The sequence below is a fragment of the Labeo rohita genome, chromosome 7, assembly GCF_022985175.1.
Source record: "Labeo rohita strain BAU-BD-2019 chromosome 7, IGBB_LRoh.1.0, whole genome shotgun sequence".
Taxonomy (NCBI): Eukaryota; Metazoa; Chordata; class Actinopteri; order Cypriniformes; family Cyprinidae; genus Labeo; species Labeo rohita.
In genome coordinates this window covers 10175381-10196802 of record NC_066875.1, presented here as the reverse complement: position 1 = coordinate 10196802, position 21422 = coordinate 10175381, and the positions used below count along the sequence as shown (strand labels likewise).

The 21422-nt window shown below is 34.6% G+C and overlaps 1 protein-coding gene across 1 annotated transcript; it reads left to right on the top strand.

The window, feature by feature from the left end:
- Window positions 1–164: 164 nt before the first annotated feature.
- Window positions 165–17100, top strand: slc22a31 (solute carrier family 22 member 31; the record flags this gene model as incomplete). Its single annotated transcript, XM_051115490.1, has 9 exons — window positions 165–689; window positions 2979–3082; window positions 4554–4708; window positions 8792–8960; window positions 9343–9488; window positions 11365–11473; window positions 13027–13241; window positions 13373–13484; window positions 15737–17100. Coding segments are annotated over 9 exons (1968 nt in total), but the record flags the coding sequence as incomplete, so codon positions are not given.
- Between the last annotated feature and the right edge of the window lie 4322 nt (window positions 17101–21422).

Below are 21422 nucleotides of genomic sequence, written 5' to 3'. Positions count from 1 at the left end.
AAACATAATATTGCGTAGGGGTTTCTACACCATCTCAATTGTACACAGCGCTATATAAATAAAGGTGACTTGGCTTTCTAAGAACACTTATGAGCGATAAAGAATCAGTGAATCGAATCTTTGAACAGCTTCGTTTCGTTCGTCCGAAGGAACCGAATGGCTAAAATGAATCGAACGCTCCTGTGCTACTTCGCTATCAGTCCGTGTATGTGGACAACCCTCCGTCAGTTCATTTTGCCAGCGCTACAGGGTGCAATGTCTGTGAGAAACAGCTGTTTCCGTCGATAAGGACTCTAGTTATGGAGTTTGAAACTAAAATCTTCTCTCAGATTGGTGGATATGGGCGATACAACAGGATCATAACGCTTTTCAGCTGGTTTCCAAACTTTGCGGTATCGCTGAATCTTTTCAGCGATGTTTTCTTTACTCTCATTCCCGAGTCTTACCACTGCAAACCTGACCTGGCGTTACTACCACCGTCTTCTCTTCTCGGAAACCTCTCCAGGCAAGCGTACCTCAATCTCACCATCCCATGGCAGAAGGGATCTGGGTTCAGTCACTGTGAACTTTACAAGTACCCGGTGAATATAAGCAACTACACGGAGAATGTGCCGAGAGACGTGGTGCCGTGCACTAGAGGATGGGAGTACAGCAAACCAGCGGGACTCCAGAACAATTTAGTGACCGAGGTTAGTGTGCTAACAGAGCATTGCAGTTCACTTAAGCATGACACGACTGAAATCACTTTGTTCATGTTTTAGTGTTAATTTTCTTCGTTATTACACTATGTTTTATGGTTTAATTGGTATGCTTATTATCTGATAGATTTTTAATTATAGGAAAGTGTGCAAAAAAGCACAGCTTGTAGTTAAAAATAAAGCTGATAAAAGACTATTATTTTGTGCTTGTGTGTAAATACTGTTTTAGGGGCACATTTGTCTCCAGAAATTAGCTAAACCTCACAAAATTCCCCAAAAACACAACCCTCCTAAATGTAAATAATTATAATTGCTGATATATATTTTAGCCAACTAGTCAGGCTGGTCCATTTAAATTAGCTTTGATCATGCATGACAATCATTGTCTAGTAATAAATTACGTAAAACCTGCTGCTATCAGATAATGGGCTACCATATGTGTTGTACATGTCCAGAAAGAACAGCTTTTTTTCTTTTAGTGTTGATGGTTAAGAATACATTACAGTGAGGTCATGAGATCATAAAACTGCATGTGGCATTTATATAAGAATTAGAAAATGCTGAGAACCCATCTCATCACTAAAAACACAGGGAACAGCTGTGAGAAAGTCCTGGTTGGGTTCCTGTTCCACAGGAGGTACATAGCTGAAGCTTTTCATGTGGCCTTGAGTAGCAATATGTTTCCTTTCCCATGATGGAAACAAAATTTCTGTCATGAAATCTGTATGGATTTGTTTTTAGGAAGATCCATCTGAAAGTAGAACAAGGGAGAGAAAGATTGTAAAACTAGAGTAGCATGGCTTCACATTAGCTGTAATGTAATAGAAGTTGATTATATAATAGGAAAGAAACAGCGTTTACACATCATCAGCCTAGTAAGATTTCATGGGTGTTTTGTGTTAGCAAGAGCATTTAAATATTTAATTAATTTCAGTTTTTAAATACATTTGATTAACATCAGCATAGTAATGCATGATGATGTGAAAGACTGAAACGTATTTTAGTTTGTGTGGGTCATTCTATGGAAAGTCAGTTTTTCTGTCCCTAGCCATTACAGAAATATTACACTTGAAAAACACTTACAATTTCTTTATTTTTTAAAATGAAACAGTATGTTATTTGAACAATTACACCTTCTTGAGCCATTAATGTGGCAATATTTGATTGTAAATTAATTATATAGAATTCCAAGCACCACAAAATTGCTCGTCCCCACAGCCATGTACAGGGAGAAAATGCTTTATTTTGAGATCAAAAAAGTTTTTCTACCATTTAAAATATAATAATGTGTTCATTACAGAAATGTTCTCATTTATCTCAGGATTTTATATGAAGCTTTTAGTTAAAGTCACTGGTGTGACCTGCTTTATTGTTAGGGAATTGTAAACAAAAAAGAACAAACTAGAATACAAATGGATTAAACTATTTAATTTACTGAGTATACCATGATTGACAACATGTGGTTTGATACCTTGCAGCAGCCAAGCATTTGTAAAATGCATTTTCATGAAAATTGTCACTGGTGTTACTGTCACTGGTGTTAACTTCCTTATGAGTAACAACAGTGAAGATCAGTATATCAGGTCTTATGTATGTCACTGGTGATTCATTGTGTCATTGGTGTTACTGTGGGGGTTTTTTTCTGTCACATTAAATAAATAAAACATAATCTCTTTATTTCTTGCATTTCCATTATTTTTCTGTAATTCTGACTACATGTGCTGAAAAAAATTGAGAAATAATATTTCATAGAAACCTTTAATATTGCCAAAGAAGGTAAGACCAGTTACAAAAAATTGTACATGTGGTCCTTAAATAATTACATATAACTTTTTAAAGCTGACATTTATATGTATTCACTAAGTCAAAAGGTAATCTAATAATGTGGTCTAAGTGGACATTTCTGTAAAATGACCCATTTACTGTAGATGACCCTACTGTAATATCCAATTCAGACGACATCTGATGGTTACAACTCGTTTTACATAGTTTTTAGTTTTATTGCTGGTTGTTTATAGTCATTACCTGGTCCATGGTAGTCTAGATAGTTGATCAGCTAACTTTAACCTGGTAGAGCATCATGGGCTAGAAAATAATCTTGAATGAGCAACAACAAACCAGCTACCATTTTCCAAAAACATCTTTACCATTCTACACATCTGGAGAGAGAAAAAAAACAGGTCATGCCAGTTTACAGTAGTTTTGTTTAGTTTTTCCCCAGAATTATTTTTATAAGAAAGTCTTACTGAAAGTGTCTCTCTTTCCTCTGCATGCTGACAGTGGGACTTGGTGTGTGCCGACTACTGGAAGATTCCACTCCAACACATTTGTTTTATGACAGGCTGGACCCTGGGCTATATACTCCTCGGCACTCTGTGTGACTGGTGAGTTTTCCTAAATTTTATTATTAGGGCCCGAGCACCGGTGTTGCGAGGCCCCTATTGGAATTGCTCAGATTCTTCTTTAAAATGAATCGCATTTTTGAGGACCTAACATGCTTAAAAACTCATGAAACTTTGCACACATTCCAAAAGTGGTAAAAATTTACATCTGATATGGGTTTCAGAAGTGGGTGCGGCAAAATGGCTCAATAGCGCCACCTATAAAATTTCAACGAAGTGCCTCTCGAGCTATGTTTCACATACATGTACGAAATTTAGTAGACACATGTAACACACCAATACCTACAAAAAAGCCCCCCGATACAAAGTCCGAAACCCAACAGGAAGCCTGTTGTTTAGGATTTTCTCTGCAAGTTTTGTGCTGTTTTTGCAATTTTAGGCGTTGTCTTTAAACAAACTCCTCCTGGAGATTTAAACAGAGCAACACAAAAATTGGTCAGTGTAATCTAAAGCACTTTGTGACGTTAAATTGCAAAGATCTAAAGCAGCGCTTCCCAACATCAGTCCTCGCTGAGTTTTTGTTGAAGGGCTTGTACATGGTGGCCTGACAAACTTTGATGTTTCGCCATGAAAGAGGAAGTTGTTATAATTCAGTCATACAATGTCCGATCTGTACCAAAATTCACATGTTTAATAAGAGTCCTGTCCTGAACACATGTCCATGGCCATATTCAGTTATAGCCATAGCGCCACCTGCTGGCAACAGGAAATGTCTTGTTTTACACTAACTTAAACATGCAGTTACCAATCTGCACCAAACTTCACGTTTGGTAAGAGTACTGGCCTGAAGACATGTAAAGAGTAATATTCAGTTATAATCATAGCGCCACCTGTTGGCAACAGGATACATCATGCTTTGCAAACTCAAACTTACCATGCTCAATCTGCACCGAACTTCATATGTTTGATAAAAGTGCTGGCCTGAAGACATCAACATGCCAATATCCATTTATAGCCATAGCACCACCACCAGGAGGTTTGGCACATATAAATGACGTTGACATATTCCTTCTATATTTACCAAATTAAATGCATATTGCCCACCGTTCACTGTTTTCCTAAAGCCACCGAGTGGTGGCGAGCCCGGGTGCTAGGGCCCTTTCAATGCTGCTTGCAGCTTTAATTACTCTTATTATACAAATATTTTTCTATATGCGATTGAAGTGTTTGTACTTAAAATGCTCAAGCCTCATTGCAGTAGATGCAAAATATCAAACCGAGTTACTTCTGCAAATGAATGATGCTAAATCTTTCAGAAGGTTTATGCATTGACTTTAATATTAGCAAAGCAGTTCGTTCGAAGTTCACAGATGTTCTAGGAGAATAACTGCGACTTACCAATAACGTTTGACAAACAGAATTTGTCCATATTGCTGTCTCGATCATTTTAAAGCAGTGTTATGCACTGTTCTTGCTTGAGTGTGATGTTCTGTGTGTTTGTGTGTTGTCTCAGGTTGGGCCGTAGGTGTGCTTTGCTGCTGTCAGTGGTTCTCTCTGGTCTGCTGGGAATCATGGCTTGTCTTTCAAATAGTCCTTCTGCGTTTCCGTTTCTTCGACTCTGCCAAGGCTCAACATTGGCTGGAGTGTTTTTGTCATCTTATATTGCACGCAAGTACTCTCCATCATTTGACCTCTTTTTAAGTATGCAACTGATAAGGTTGTGATAAGACACAAAAGATGTCTGCTATACAAAAGTGGCTTTGTAAGGTACATGTTTTGCTAGAAACACTTCAGCTCAATACTGAATAGATTTGGCTAGGCAGAAGATTTTATCTGTCCAAGTTATTGAACCTGGAAGCCATACGATTTTTGGAACTACAGTAAGTTTGGAATAAAGCCAGTGATTTCATACAGTCTTCAACACAGAAAAATAGATCTGAGTTCACATATGTTTGAAAAAAATTGCTAGTACATTATTTACAAACATACACAAACCCAAAGTTCGGATACATTTGACTGAATTTATGTTTCTTAATGTCTTGAACATTTTGAAATAACAGTAGCCAAATATAAAATGTCCAAACATGCTAATTTCATTATTAACCTCAATAAAGTGAAGGAAAAGCAGCCAACAGGTGTTCAGAATACTCTTTCAATAAAAGAGTTATTCTACTGTGGATAGTAGAAATACACTGCCATTCAAAAGTTTGGGATCGGTACAATTTTTAATGTGTGTTAAGTCTTTTCTGCTCATCAGGGCTGTGTTTATTTGTTTATTTATTGCAATTTAAAAGAGTGGTTTTCTATTTTAATATACATTAAATGTATTCAAATGTATTTCAAATTTATTTACAAATTTATTCCTGTGGTCAAAGCTGAATTGTCAGCATCATTACTTCAGTCTTCAGTGTCACATAATTCTTCAGAAATCATTCTAATATGCTGATTTATTATCAATGTTGGAAACCGTTGAGCTGCTTAATATTTTTTTGGAAACTGTGAAACTTTTTTCAGAATTCTCTGATGAATAAAACATTAAAAAGAACAGCATTTACTCAAAATAGAAACCTTTTGTAACAGTATAAACTAGCGTTCAAAGTTTGGGGTCAGTACATTTTTTTTCTTTCTTTCTTTGTTTTAGCAAAATAATACTTTTATTCAGCAAGGATGTGTTAAATTTATAAAAAGTGACAGTAAAGACTTATTGTTAGAAAAGATTTCTGATTTTGATTAAATGCTGTTCTTTTTAACTTTTTATTCATCAAAGAATCTTGGAAAAAAGTATCACAGGTTCCAAAAAAGTAATTAATTAATTAATATTTCCAAAATTTATAATAAATTAGCATATTAGAATGATTTCTGAAAGAGCGTGTGACACCGAATACTGGAGTAATGGCTGATGAAAATTCAGCTTTGCAACACAGAAATAAAAAATATTTTTTCAAAGTATATTAAAATAGAAAACTATTATTTTACATTGCAATAATGTTTCACAGTATTACTTTTTTCTGTATTTTTAGTTGAATAAATGGAACTGAAAGAAGAGGCTGCTTTAAAAAGCATTAAAAATCTTACTGATTCCAAAGTTTTGAACAGCAGTGTATATTAGTAGATATTTTTTTAGGAAATATAATCATGCTCCTGAACTTTTTTGTGTGATTCACCCCTCAGTATTGCTCAAAAGAGCACTTTTGATAAGGAGTGTCTTTGTTATTGCTTGATGTTGGTTTCGAATAGCAACAGGAGGCTTTCTGGAATGTTCCATGGGGTTTCTCCATTTGCAGAGGGGGGTGAAGCAATTGACAGGCAACAGCAGTGCACAGCATTCCGTTTATATCTCACGAACGAGCTGTTCAAAACCTCAGATCTGTTTCTGTTGCTTCACTTTCTGTGTAATCAGTTGAGGAAAGTCCACAGGGCGTTTTGTCTGTTTCTTTTCTCTTTGTTTTTGTCTCATTAGTGATAGCACAAGTGAGAGGATAAACATGAAGTGTTCTGAAAAACGGACAAGATCTACTTTCTGTTCTTTCCACTGTGAAGCGCATTCTTGTCGCGAACTTCCTGCGATTGTTAGATGAAGGTTTATGTGCGTGTTGACGATTAGTCAGAGCCCTCTTTCCAACACGCAAGCTCCTTTAGTGTACTCCAGGGGAAAAGTTATGGGTGGTACTGGGTGTAATTAGGAATTGGAGGAAGCTGGATGTAAACACAGGCATGTACACAATCTATCTTTCCAAGTATTTACCATTTTCTGCTTATATACACTACCAGTGGAATGTCAAGGCAGCCTACTCATTCTTTATTATTACGCATTCTTTATATTTCTGTTGTCCACATTTTGGAATAACCGTGTTGAAAGAGTTTCCATGTATACTGGCCACTTGTTGATGCTTTTCCCTCACTTTATTTAGTTTTAATGACGAAATGTGTACACTACTGGCCAAAATGCTCACCAAGTCTGCATTTATTTGATCACAAATACAGTTAAAAACAGTAATATTGTGAAATATTATTACGGTTTAAAAGAACTTTTTTCTATTTAATATATTTTATATTTACTATATTCCTGAGATACAAAGCTGAATTTTCAGCAGCCATTTCTAAAGTCTTGGAACAGTGTCGGAAAAACTCCCATCTCATTTTCTCCTCCAACTTTAAAATTGTCCTACATCACTGTTTTACACTTTTTTGTAAAGGGCGTTTGACCTTCTTTGCATGTTCACTTTGTAAACACTGGGTCGGTACTTCTGCAGCGATGTAGGATGATTTTGAAGATGAAAATGAGATGAGAGTTTTTCAACATATCCGAACTGTATTGACCCACATTACACAGAGTATGCATGCATATGGCAGAGCTAGACAAGACAATCATTTGAGGTTAAAAAGTATGTAATTATTTTTTTTTTTAAGAAAATGACAGATTGTTTCGCTAGATAAGATTATTCTTCCTCAGCTGGGATCGTTTAGAGCTGCATTTAAACTGCATTTTGGCCATTCAAACTCATGGGCACCATTGAAGTCCACTATATGGAGATAATTCCTGAAATGTTTTCTTCAAAAAAAAACAATTTCTTTACAATGGGGTTAGTACATTTTGTAAATTTTTGTTCTGGAAGTGAACTTCTCCTTTAAGGATATGTTAAATTGACCAAAAGTGACATAATGTTACAATACTGTTTATCAAACTTTCTGTTCATCAAGAATCCTAAAAAATGTGTCCTGATTTCCACAAAAACATTAAGCAGCAGAAACAGTTTTCAACATTGATAATAATAAGAACAATTATCAATAGTAAATGATAATACTTGAGCACCATTTTAGCATATTAGAATGATTTCTGAAGGATCATGTGACACTGAAGACTGAAGTAATGGTGCTGAAAATTCAACTTTGCCAAAGAATAAATGACATTTTTAAATGGTTATTTTAAATTGTAATAATATATTTCACAATATGGCTTTTTCACTGTATTTTTGTTTAAACAAATGCAGCCTTGGTGAGTGTAAGAGACTTCTTTCAACAACATTAAAATAAAAAAAACTTTATTATTCTACTAGCATCCCATTGATATTTGTGTAGAGATTTAAGATCGTAAGAAAGATAAATTCAGTCAAATGTATCCTAACTTTGGATGGTAGTGTGTGTTTGAATATAAAGTAAAATATTTTATTTTTGGAAGTTGAACCAAGATGGACAATTTTGAAAGCGTGAAGAGTTTTATTAGTGCTCTATTGTGCTGCAAGAGTTTAGGAACAATAATCGGATAGAGGACACAAGGACTTCCTGTTATGTAGGAGACTGACGTTTTTCTAGAATTAAGGTCACTCTCACTCTCACAATTCTGTTTAAAAGGATAGTTCACCCAAAAATGAAAATTGTCCTATGATTTACTCACCCTTTAGCCAGCCTAGATTTATATAACTTTCTTCTTTCAAACGAATACAATTGGAGTTATTAAAAAATGGAGCAAAATAAAATCTCAACACCCTTTCACTGCCATAATAAAGCTTGGAAAAGCCAGGACATTTTTAAATATAACTAAAGATTGTATTAGTCTGAAAGAAGAAGGTTATATACACCTAGGATGAATTAAATCATGGGATAATTTTTCGTTTTTGGGTGAACTATCATTTTAACACTTTCCTTGACATACCTCTCAAAACGTCTGACCTAATTCAAATGAAATTCATTCATTAACTTTCACAATTTTGTCTCACTTTATTCCTCTTTGTGTCTTTCCACTTGGTTCAGGACTGGAATGGTGTGACCCGCCTCACAGACTTATGGTGTCCATGGTCAGTGGCTTCTTTGCCGTATTTGCAGAGCTGTTGTTGCCGGGGCTTGCCGTGCTTTGCCATGATTGGCCTGTACTTCAGGCTGTTGCCACACTGCCCCTGCTGCTACTGCTTTCCTACTGGTGGTGAGTCATGTAAATGCTTTAAAAAAGTAATTGGGCCATTTTAAGTATTTGATATTAAAGACAATATATGGTTTTTATAATAATAAGGTGATTATTACAAAAGTAGAAAATCAATTCAATGGAAAATGTTTATTCCTGACCCTGCCCTCATGACATGTAAGATGTTAACATGAGTAAGCCTTTACAGAACATTTAGTGTATTGTTAATGTTTTTTCACACCAACAGCTATTATAGTATCAGACCAATAAGATTTCCGTCATTAAGACGATGAATAATAAGATGAATAATTGAAGACCAGCCACTTCTAATAACATGTATGTGTGTGTGTGTGTGTGTGTCTGTGTGTCTGTGTGTTTGTTTGTGTTGTGAATGTGGCAACAGCTGTGCTTCAGTGTTCCCAGAATCTCCTCGTTGGCTCATGGCCACATCTCAGATTCCTCAAGCTAAGAAGTGTCTCCAGTCTTTTTCCGCACGAAATGGCATGTGTGTTAGTGATGAGCTCTACCCGGCTGAAACACTGCTGTCAGGTAAGTATCTCAGCCTTACAAACATCACCTTCTGATTTGAAAAGTACTTTAATAAGTGATCATTTTAATTATTTGCAAAACGTATTTAAAAAACAAAATTATAATCTAATGTTGTTTGGGTTTTAAATAGAAATATCATTTAAATATTCTCTTGTATACTGTATACGGTTAGCCCAAGATTCAGTGGGCGTGTCCTAATACCCATGCTTGCGGTCTTTGTGGTCTTGACTACCTGTCTGCTTGATTATTTCCTGTATTTGGCCGAAGTGTTCAAGTGGGTGTGAAGACTAGGGTTGTGCCGATAGACAATATCGCCTGTTGCTGATGCCTTTGACGATAGCAAGACGTTTATTATTATAAGCCGTCAAAAAAAGACTACAGTAGTCAACATTGGAAGTGGATCAAAAAAAGTTCATCAAAGTTGTCCTAGGACAAGAATGGGTACTGTTTTGGTTTTAGGACAACTTTGATGAAAATTTTTGATCCACTTCAAATGCTGACTACTGTAGGCGCCTAACTTTGGCGATGCAGTACAGACAGCCACTTCTTCAGAAACTTGCCGCGAGGTGGCTGGTATAAACACAAGCACTGAAACGCAAAGGCACAAATCACGGTAAGCGGGAGGGGGTTTTTCGGGTGGGAAGCATGCAATCTGTAGTTGCGTGCAGTTGCTGACACTTGCGAAAGCGTGCAATCGCTTTCTTATGTGCGCTGTTTTTCCGGTTTTACTTTCACTTTCGAAATCGGGCCCGTTCAGCAAGGAGGGGAGAAGATGGAAAAGGGGGGGCATAGTAACTCGTTTGGGGGGAAACGGCCCCTCTTTACATCGCAGACATGTGCAGTGTAAATAAGGGGTAAGAAATGTATTCATCATACAGTGATGTAACTATTGTATTCACTTATGGTACCGGGAGTGTTTTTTAAAGTGCGTAAACTCGCACTAGGCTAGGCTAGTCAGTGATAATAATTCTTTGATAATGTAAATGTTCTGTGCTGGTTTTCTGTAACTGTTGGCTGCTTTTTGAATAAGTAAGGAAATGTAAGCATTAGTAACTTACAATGTTTCTATTAAATTGTTATCATGTTAAACACAAATTAAGTCATATTGAAAACATTAGGCTGCTTTTAGCCTTATACTGGTGCCGGTTCATTTTCCGGCAATAAAACTAGGTGAGTAAATAATTAAATAAATTAACACGATAATATCGTGTATCGACGATCTCATAGGCTGACGATAGGACGATTTGGCATATCGCCGAACACTAGTGAAGACCGCAAGTGTGTGTAGAACTTTTGATTGCCTGACTTTCAACACAGTAATGTTTATACAAAACTTCATTTACACATTTTGATTTCTAACACTAAACTACAAAAATATCATGATGCAAAAATAATTAGTGTGCGGACTTCATGGAAAATCACTACCCGACAGACTATGTAACTTCATCACCAGAATGTAGTTTTGACAACCCATTGCCTAAGGGTGGCATTTGAGAGACGATATAATGGTACGCTATCTAATCAGTCAGCAGGGCTGTCATGCTGTGATTATACTTTTCACAGGATCAAATGAAATGGAGCATCTAGCATGTGAGGGTAGCACTGGTCCCGTGACAAGACTGCTGTTGTTTCTTGTGATTTATTTTTTTTTTTCCATGCGATGATGATGTCCTACCTCACTAGCTGAATTACATTACAGCAAATCAAGGACCCATCATGGATAGTGAATAGAGCCATTTAGGGTGAAGGAATTGAGCCCATCCCTCCCAGAGAATTTTCCTTGGAATGTGCTGGTCAGGTGTTCTTGGCAAAGCCTGTCAGAAATCTACCCACTCTTTAACCCTCTACTTCATACTCCCTCCGTCTTTTTCTGTAGAAATGGATGAGGTATTCCCTGAAGATATCCAGCCAGAGTATCATCATGTTGTAGAGTTGCGTCACACCAGAGTCATCTGGAAGAACTGCCTCATCTTGGGCTTCACTCTGTAAGTTATGCTAGAAAATATGGCTGCAAGCCAATCACAAACTTCTATTACACATTTAAGGATGTAATATTAAAAACCACTGTGGAAATCTAGACCCAACATTCTTCACTCAAACATCATTCAAACACATTTACAAATTTCAGCATTTACTAATACATTATTAAAATCAAATGTTTTATTTATAAATATTACATAATGGACCAGAGCTATGAATTAACAGTGAATAGTTGTTTTTTACACTGCAATTACGTTTACAAATATTAATAAATACTGAAACAAATGTATTGATCATTGTCAGTTAATGAGGGACCTATAGAACGTGAACATAATTGCGAAATTAAGTAATAAAAATGGAATTTACGGAATGTCACAGAATTTGCTAAACTTTGAAAGAATAATTCAAAACTAGGTCAGTACACTTAATGCATGTCTGTGATTATTAAGCAGCGAAAATACTTTTTAAATATGAATCCTGCATGTCTCTGTGTGAATGAATGGTGCAGATGCACAGTTTTGTTTACTACATACATCATCATACCAAATAGAAACAGAAGCTTAAAGGTCTTCATAGCAACTGTCACACTGTCAAAATGATGTTTAACTTTAAGAAACTGTGACAGAAATATATTACTTAATGTAATGATAGTACTACTGCTACTACTACTAATAATAAAAATATTCTTAAAACATAATTTTTCTAAGGAATATTTACCTGAAAAATTATTTGCCAGAAAAATGTATTTCTGAAAACAAATAAAAAACAAATAAATAAATCCATTTTATACATATGACATAATTTATATATATATATATATATATATATATATGTATATACATATAAAATCAGAGGTTGCTTTACACTTTAACGTTGTCTGTCATTTTGACGAACAGGGTCGTAAAAATTCTGTCATATTATATTATTACCCGTCATTTTACCATTCACATATTTTAATTACAATAACACGTTTGATTGCTTTTATTTTTGTTCACCTTTTCATTTTTAATCATGAACCTACAGGACAACAGCGCAGTGTTCAAAAACAAAATAGGCTAGGGCTGGGTAGGAAAAAAAAAAAAAAAAATATATATATATATATATATATATATATGTATATGTATATGTATATATATATATATATATATATATATAAATGAAATCAATTAATTAGAGATGCTTTTGATTATTAAATTACATTTCATGAAACCACTAAAATGTTATCCACAAAATTAATGGAAAACTGAATTTGGTAAAAAAAAATAAAAATAATAATAAATAAATAAAACTGAATTTGAGGGGGAAAAAAGTATTATAAAATGTACATTTTGTTAAACCTTTAATAAATTGTTATTAAATTATCTTTATGATTTCAATTAATTAGACATGTTTTTTTATTCATTTTTTATTAATATTTTAATATTTCAAAATGTAACCATTAAAACAGAGTCTAGAAAAATGTAAATGGAAAAAAATTAAATCCACAAAAAAATAAAATGCAAAAATTATCATTTATTTTTGATTTTGAAGTAAAAATGTTCTCCTTGTTGTCTCTCAGCTTCATCGGCACAGGAATCCAGTACTGCTTCACGCGAAACCTGCATATCTACTCGCCACATTTCTACTTCAGCTATTTTCTGCGCGTGTTCACTGGAGCTCTGGCCTGTATTTTCCTGTGTGTGTCCGTGGACCGCTTTGGCCGCAGGGGGATGCTGCTGCTGTCGGCCATTGTCACGGGTCTGTCTTCACTGCTTCTGCTGGCCCTCACGCAATGTAAGATCCTTTTCAAGCTTGACGCAATGACCAAGTGCAGTTCCAAAAGTGAACGCCGTTGAATCTTCATTCTGTCTTTGATTTTGGTTAGTTTTTGTTCTACTGACTCTGTGTCTGCCGTCTTCTTTCAGATCTGCATGGAGGGCTTGTTCTGGTTCTGTCTGTCGTGGGTCTCCTCTCGTCTCAGGCTTTGGCCATGCTCAGTGTGTTCTTTGGCAGTGAAGTCATGCCAACTGTTGTCCGGTAAACTCAGTCTCCACTCTGTAAAATGGTTACTGCATACATCTGCAGCCTGTTACACTAAGCTAGCTGAACAAACTCTTGCGTCTCAGAGTAGGTTAGGAGTTGACGAAACTAAACAAATACAATTAAGTTGAGATTGTACTCACAACACTCGCTATAAACATTCTATCAACTCACAGTTAATGCAAGAGAATTAACTTAAGTTATTTACTGAGTAATTTACATATGTTCAAAAAGTGCTTAAAAGAAAATGTTTAGCAGCATGTTAACAAGTTTAGCCATTTCAAAGCTTTATATATTCTAAAACATGCATTTATATATTCATTTAAAATTAAAGGTGAATGTTAATTGTCAAAATATAATTTCTTAAGTCTAATGCATGAAGGATATATTGTGTATAACTAAATTTTGGCTTGCTTACCCAGAATAAGACTCCAGGGCTCCAGGGCAAGTTTAGTGCAAGTTACCATGATGATAATCACCAAATAAAAACCCATCCAACTTCCTGAACTCGAAAAACCAGAGTTTGCTCAAACTACACTCAGACTTTCCTGGTTAGCCACTGAAACGGCCAACACACAGACACAGTGGTGCAGTAATACTAATGAAATGAGGTCACAGGGGTATATATGAGTATTTTACAACAACAGATCGGACAAAACGACTACAAAGAGTTACAAAAAGTAGATTCTTTTAGCAGTTTTCAATTCCATTTTAAAGCTATGAAATAATAGCTTTAAAAGTAAGGAAAACAATATAAGACCTCCTTCCAGTCAAAAGTTTGCAAGTAAGATTTTTTTTTTTTAATGTTTTTGAAAATATTACGTTCACTAAGGCTACACTTATTGATTAAGAATGCAGTTAAAACAGTCATATTGTAAAATGCCATTACAATTTAAAATAACTGTTTTCTATTTTAAAATATTTAAAAATTTTAATTTATTAATTTAGTGTTACAGCAGTCTTCAGTGTCACATGATCCTTCAGAAATTATTTAATAGTATGCTGATTTGTTGGTCAAGAAAAAAAATATTATTATTAACAATGCGGTTTCTGTGGAAAACATGAGATACTACCATTCAAAGGTTTGGGTACCAAATAATAAGGGAAAAAATGAATGGTTGTATTCTGCAAAGCACATTTAATTAATCAAAAGTAACAGTAATCCTATATATTATATTTACATTAAATTATACACTACCAGTCAGTAAGATTTTTAATGTTTTTTTAAAGAAGTCTCTTCTGCTCATCAAGCGTGCATTTATCTGATTCAAATTACAGCAAAAACAGTTAAAAATTAGAAATATTTTTTACTATTTAAAATATCAGTTTTCTATTAGAGTATATTTTTAAATGTAATTTACTCCTGTGATTTTTAAAGCTGATTTTTTAGCATCATTACTCCAGTCACATGATCTTTCAGAAAACATTCTAATATTCTGATTTGCTGCTCAAAAACATTTATTATCATTATGTTGAAAACAGCTAAGTAAAATATTTTGCAGGTTTCTTGATGAATAGAAAGTTCAGAAGAACAGCATTTGTCTAAAATAGAAATCTTATATTATAAATGCCTATATTATAACTTTTGATCAATATAAAGCATCCTTGCTTTATATTTCACAATATTACTGCCTTTGCTGTATTTTGGATCAAATTAATGCAGGCTTGGTGAGCAGAAGAGACTTCTTTAAAAAACATAAAAAATCTTTCTGTTCAAAAACTTTTGACTGGTAGTGTATTTTATATTTATGTTTTTAGATTATATATTTAGATTTAGATTTTTTGTATTATAAAGACATTTATTTTGTTACAAAAGGATTCTTTTTCAAATAAACTTTTTTTTTTAACTTTCTGTTCATCAAAGAATCCTGAAAAAAGTACCACATTTCCACAAAAATATTAAGCAGCAAAACGTTTTTAACATGTGATAATCATAAACATTTCTATTAATTAATAGTTAAGTAATTAACATTATAATTGAGCATAATTTCCGATCACAGGAGTAAATTACATTTCAAAATATATTAAATCAATGGTGTTAAAATGGTGCAGAAATACAGAAAACAGTTGTAAAATTGTAACGCGTTTAAATATATTACTAATCTACTATATTTTTGATAAACTAAATCCAGCCTTGATGAGCACAAGAGACATGTCATTTTAAAAATCATAATTATTCCATCAGTTGATCTTTAATACATAGTACACGGATTGTTGTTTAAGTGTTGTTAACTGTGTCTCCCCCTCAGTGGTGGTACACTGGGTCTGATCATGGCCGCAGGCTGCGTGGGAATGGCTGCTTCCTCTCTAATGGAGCTGCAGAATAACGGCGGCTATTTCCTGCATCACGTGATCTTCGCCTCCTTCGCCGTTCTCTCTGTCCTGTGCATCATGCTGCTGCCGGAGAGCAAACACAAACCGCTGCCAGACTCGCTCAAAGATGGAGAGCGGCAACGGCGTCCTCCTCTCTTCCTCTCACGCATGAACCGGGACAACCCGCCCTTGCTGCGCACGCAGCCGCACAGCTCCGAGTACAACCGGGATAATTACTCCCGCCTCGTCACAGCCACCAAAAAGATGCTCACCAAAGACACTCTGCCATACAAGATCTCCATTTCACCACAAGCGCCTCTACTGTCCAGTAATGGCACTGCTCCAGACGCCCACGAGGACTCGTCCTAGCATTTCAGGACCTCGTCTCATAGCATGCCCAATTTGGTCACTGCGTCTTTACCCAGGGAAGACGTCGTCTTGGTGCTTAAACTTGAGTATGTTGAGTATTAGGTTGATGAATGGTGTTCAGTTTTTTGTGACTTTGTATGTGTTTTGTATTGGTTGGGAATCCAAACTCCATGCGCAGATGTTGCTGGGAGACTCTGTCCATAGTTTACATGCTTAAACATCATGTCTCTCCTTTTTGTTCGAGTGAAGTTTAAGAATTAGTACCATACCGACTAATAGTCACCTGAGAGCCATCGCCTGTCCACTTAGCGGGTGCATCTCATGCCTCTCATTAGTGTAGTCTTGTGACTAAATCAGAGGTACCAGTTATTCGCATAAAAATACTTAACCTCACTGACTGGTGATTCACTGAGGGGTGCTAAAACGTCCACTCAGTATCATAGGTTTATTTCCTCAGAGTGGAATGTATTGCACTCGATGACGTCAGAATCACTAGGGAAAAGTCTACTCTTTAAATTGTTGGAATGTGAATTGTTTGTGTGGAATGGTAGCTCATCTCATTTCCACTTTGTGTGGAGTTTTGTCGCATCACATTCCTAACTTTCTGTGGTTTTGTCTAAATGTAAAGTTGTGTTTTTTTGTTGTTGTTGTTGTTGTTTTTGTTTTTTCATGTGTGAAGCAAAGCTACAACTGAACCAAACCTGGCAAAACAAGGGAGCCGTTTTTGTCATTGTTTTTTGCTTTCCTATTCTTTTACATGTTTGAAATGGAAATAAACTGTTTACTGTGCCAAGCTAAAGTAGTACTCCTTATAATTTGGATCCTGAAGCTAATATTTGAATAAAAACAAGTGAGCAAATTTGTACACTGGGTGTGCCAGAGGGCTTTGTGTACTTTGTGTTTGCTGTTTAATAATAAAAATGCAGTCTGACAGTGTGGTTGTGAGTGCTTTACATCACGTGCAGTTTATGCTTGCATAAAGTGTTTACTGCCACATTTCTCTTTGGCAAAGATGTGGGAATTCATTCGGTGCAACCTCCATAGTACATGTGTGCATTATGCAATGGTTCAGCCGAACCCCATTAGATGTCAAATATTAAATACTTACAGTACCCCCATGTTAATATTTAAATAATTTCACCATTAATTTAATGATGTTCACAGCTCTCTAATATCACTTAATAATCACATTAATATGCCTGTAAAAATAAAATAAAAATGTTTCACCTTTTTTTTTTTTTTTTTTTTTTTTTTTGTGTTTAGATTTGTTTTGTGTGGAGGCCCGTTTCAGCCACTGAAAAAAAGGTAAATTGCGACTTTTTTATCTCACAATTCTGACCTTTTTTCCCGCAATTGCGAGTTTACCTCACGCTAATCTGACTTTTTTCTCAGAATTGCGAGTTTATATCTCACAATTCTGACTTTATAAGATGCAAAAGACATATTACTCCTTATATCACGCATATCACGTGAGTGTACAGTAGTCAACATTTGAAGTGGATCAAAACCTTTCATTAAAGTTGTCCTAAAACCAAAACAATACCAGTTCTTGTCTTAGGACAACTTTGATGAACTTTTTTGATCCACTTCAAATGTTGACTACTGTATATCACGCAGTTCTGAGAAAAAAAGTCAGAATTGGTAGTTTATATCACGCAATTCTGAGAAGAAAAAAAGACCGAATTGTGAGATGATATGTCGGGTTTTTTTTTTTTCATAGTGGAGGAAACTGGCTTCCATAGTATTCTGACTACTTTTAGATTACTTTTGATTTATCAATGGCTTATCAGTTATAAACACGTATATATATATATATATATATATATATATATATATATATATATATATATATATATATTCCTTATCAAAATATGTTACTTTATGTCGGGGTTTCTCAAACTATTTTTGAGAAAGGTTTGTGAAGGAATTATAGGGGGTTCATGAGCTGATGAAAATCATAAAAAAGTAAAATTAAAGAGAAAAAACTTTTAAAATCAAAACATTAAAAACTATGGAAGCCCGTTTCCGCCATTGAATAATACTTATCTCACAATTCTGACTTTTTTTTCTTCAGAATTGGGTGATACAAACTCGCAATTCTGACTTTTTTTTCTCAGCAAGAGATATAATCTCATAATTGCGAGTTATAAAGTCAGAATTCCGTGATACAAACTCGCAATTCTGAGAAATGAAGTCAGAATTGTGAGATATAAAGTCGCAATTCTGTGAACATATCAGTCTTTTTTTTCTCCTCAGGACTGGACTTTATAAGTCGCAACTGCGAGTTTGTATTCTGAGAAAAAAAGTCAGAATTGCGAGTTTATGTCTCACAATTCTGACTTTATTTCTCGCAATTGTGTTTATATCCCGCATTTCTGAGTTTATATCTAGCAATTCTATAACTCGAAATTGTGCGTTTATACCCACAGTTCTGAGAAAAAAAAAAGTAATAACTGCGAGTTTATGACACAATTCTGAGAAAAAAAAAGTCAGACTTGCGTGACATAAACTAGAAATTGCGAGAAAAAAAGTGGTTTCCATAGTAATGAGATACAATTTGTAGATAGCATTAGGATCTATAAGATCATATTAAGATGTTTCTTTCCGTTTTTTTTTTTTTTTTTACATTTGTTTTTATTATGTTAAAGTGTCTTTTAATCTTTCTCCAAACGATGGCAGCAGTGAGAGATGTCCATGATTATACCTCTCCTCTCATTTAATAGATCAAGTGTCATGTTTAAGCAAGTTGTCAGATAAGGCCTGAAATGTTTATATTTTCAATTAGCCAATCATATTACAAATGATCAGAATCTTCTTTACAATGATACAGATAAAGAGGGAAGGAAAACTTCACTGAGGGGGTGGAGCAGAAGAGGTATTGTCATGAGTATTGTCACAGCATTATAAACATTAAAATATATATATATATATACCCTGCAATTAATAATTTTGGGATCAGTAAGCTTTTTAATGTTTTTAAAGAACCCTCATTTGCTCAAAAAAAAAAAAATAAATAAAAAAAAAAAGGAAAAAACAAAACAAAACAGAATAACGTTATATTATGAAATATTATTCCTGTGATTATTTTTTCTTGGAACCTCAAACCTGATATCTTTTTCAGGATTCTTTGATGAATGAAAAGTTAAAAAGAACAGCATTTATTCAAAATAGAAATCTTTTCTAACAATATAAGTCTTTGCTATCACTTTTTATCAATTTAACACATCCTTGCTGAATAAAAGTATTAATTTCTTTCAAAGGAACGAAGAAAGAAAAACATTACTGACTGCATTCTTTGAACAGTAGCGTATATTGTTACAAAAGATTACTATTTTAAGTAAGTGCTGTTCTTTTTGATGTTTTATTCATCAAAGAATCCTGAAAAATGATCAGTTTCCAAAAACCCGTTTCCAGCACTGATGATAATCAGCATATTAGAATGATTTCTGATGGATCATGTGACACTGAAGACTGAAGTAATGATGCTAAAAATTCAGCTTATCATCACAGTAATAAATTCTATTTAAAGTATATTAAAATAGAAAAGCACTATTTTAAATGGCAACAATATTTCACAATATTACTGTTTTTTTCTGTATTTTTAATTAAATAAACGCAGCCTTGATGAGCAGTAAAGGCTTCTTTAAAAAAACATCAAAAATCTTACTGATCCCATACTTTTGAACGACAGTGTACATTACAAAACAACATTAAGATTTATTATGTTTTTGAACTAAGTTTCTTATGCTCACCGAGCTATATTAGTGTAACCAAAAGTAATATTGTAAAAGTAATATTGAGAGATATTATTACAATGTAAAAGAATTTTTTTTTCTATTTGAATATTTTATTGAATACATTCTATCTGAAGAATTTGGCTTGTCCTTGCTAAATAAAAGTTTTTATTTTTCCTTAAAAAATCTTACCCCAGACAGCAAAAATACTTTTCAACATTCCTGAGCACCAAATTAGCATATTAGAATGATTTCTGATCATTCTAATAATTCTTGTTCTAAAAAATTCTGGTTTCAATGTATTTTTTTTCAAATACATTTTTATGATATATACACTGACCAAAACTATAAACGCAACACTTTTGTTTTTGCCCCCACTTTTCATGAGCTGAACTCAAAGATCTAAGACTTTTTCTATGTACACAAAAGGCCTATTTCTCTCAAATATTGTTCACAAATCTGTCTAAATCTGTGTTAGCGAGCACTTCTCCTTTGCCGAGATAATCCATCCACCTCACAGGTGTGGCATATCAAGATGCTAATTAGACAGCATGATTATTGCACAGGTGTGCCTTAGGCTGGCCACAAGTGTTGCGTTTATAATTTTGGTCAGTGTATATACTGATATATATCTATCAGGTTGCACAGGTAGTCCAGCTCCTCCAGGATGGCAGTCTGGAGATGCCGTAGGGAATGTTAGGGCTGTCTGCAACATCATTCAGTTTCTATATGGCGAATACACTGATGTCATAGACTGGCATTTTCGAGGAATCACACATTGTATGTAAGTAAAGAATTTCAACTTGAACATTTCATTCATCAAGATCCAGTGTGTGATTTAAGTGTTCCCTTAAAGAGATAGTTCACCCCAAAATGAAAATTCTGTCATTAATCACTCACCATCATGTTGTTCCAAACCTGTAAGATCTTTGTTCATCTTTGGAACATGAATTAAGATATTTTTGATGAAATCCAAGAGCTTTCTGACATGTTAAAGGCCCAGAAAGGTAGAAAGGACCTTAGTAAAATAGTCCATGTGACACCAAGTGTTTCAACCGTAATTTTATGAAGCTACAAGAACACTTCATGTGTGCAAAGAAAACAAAAAGAAAGAAATTTCTATGCAGAGTCAGAAAGCTCTTGGATTTCATCAAAAATATCCTGATTTGTGTTTCGAAGATGAACATAGGTCTTAAAAGACATGAGGGTGAGTGATAGAATTTTCATTTTTGTGAGAACTATCCCTTTAATTTTTCATCATAAACACATATACAATGCACTCACACTTTAAAAATGTACAGTATTGTTTTACTATTGTTTTCAGTACAACAGTCTCAGTCTATTCTGACAAATTATTTGCCCTATTTTAAGGTAGTGACAAGTGAGCTCAGGTATTTCTTGCCAACTTGACTATCTAGACTATCTCGTCATGTGATATCATAAATATGACATCATTCCAGACATGTGATTTGTCCACCCTAGTGACGGGGGTTTCCCCTCATAAGCTGTTTTCCACTGG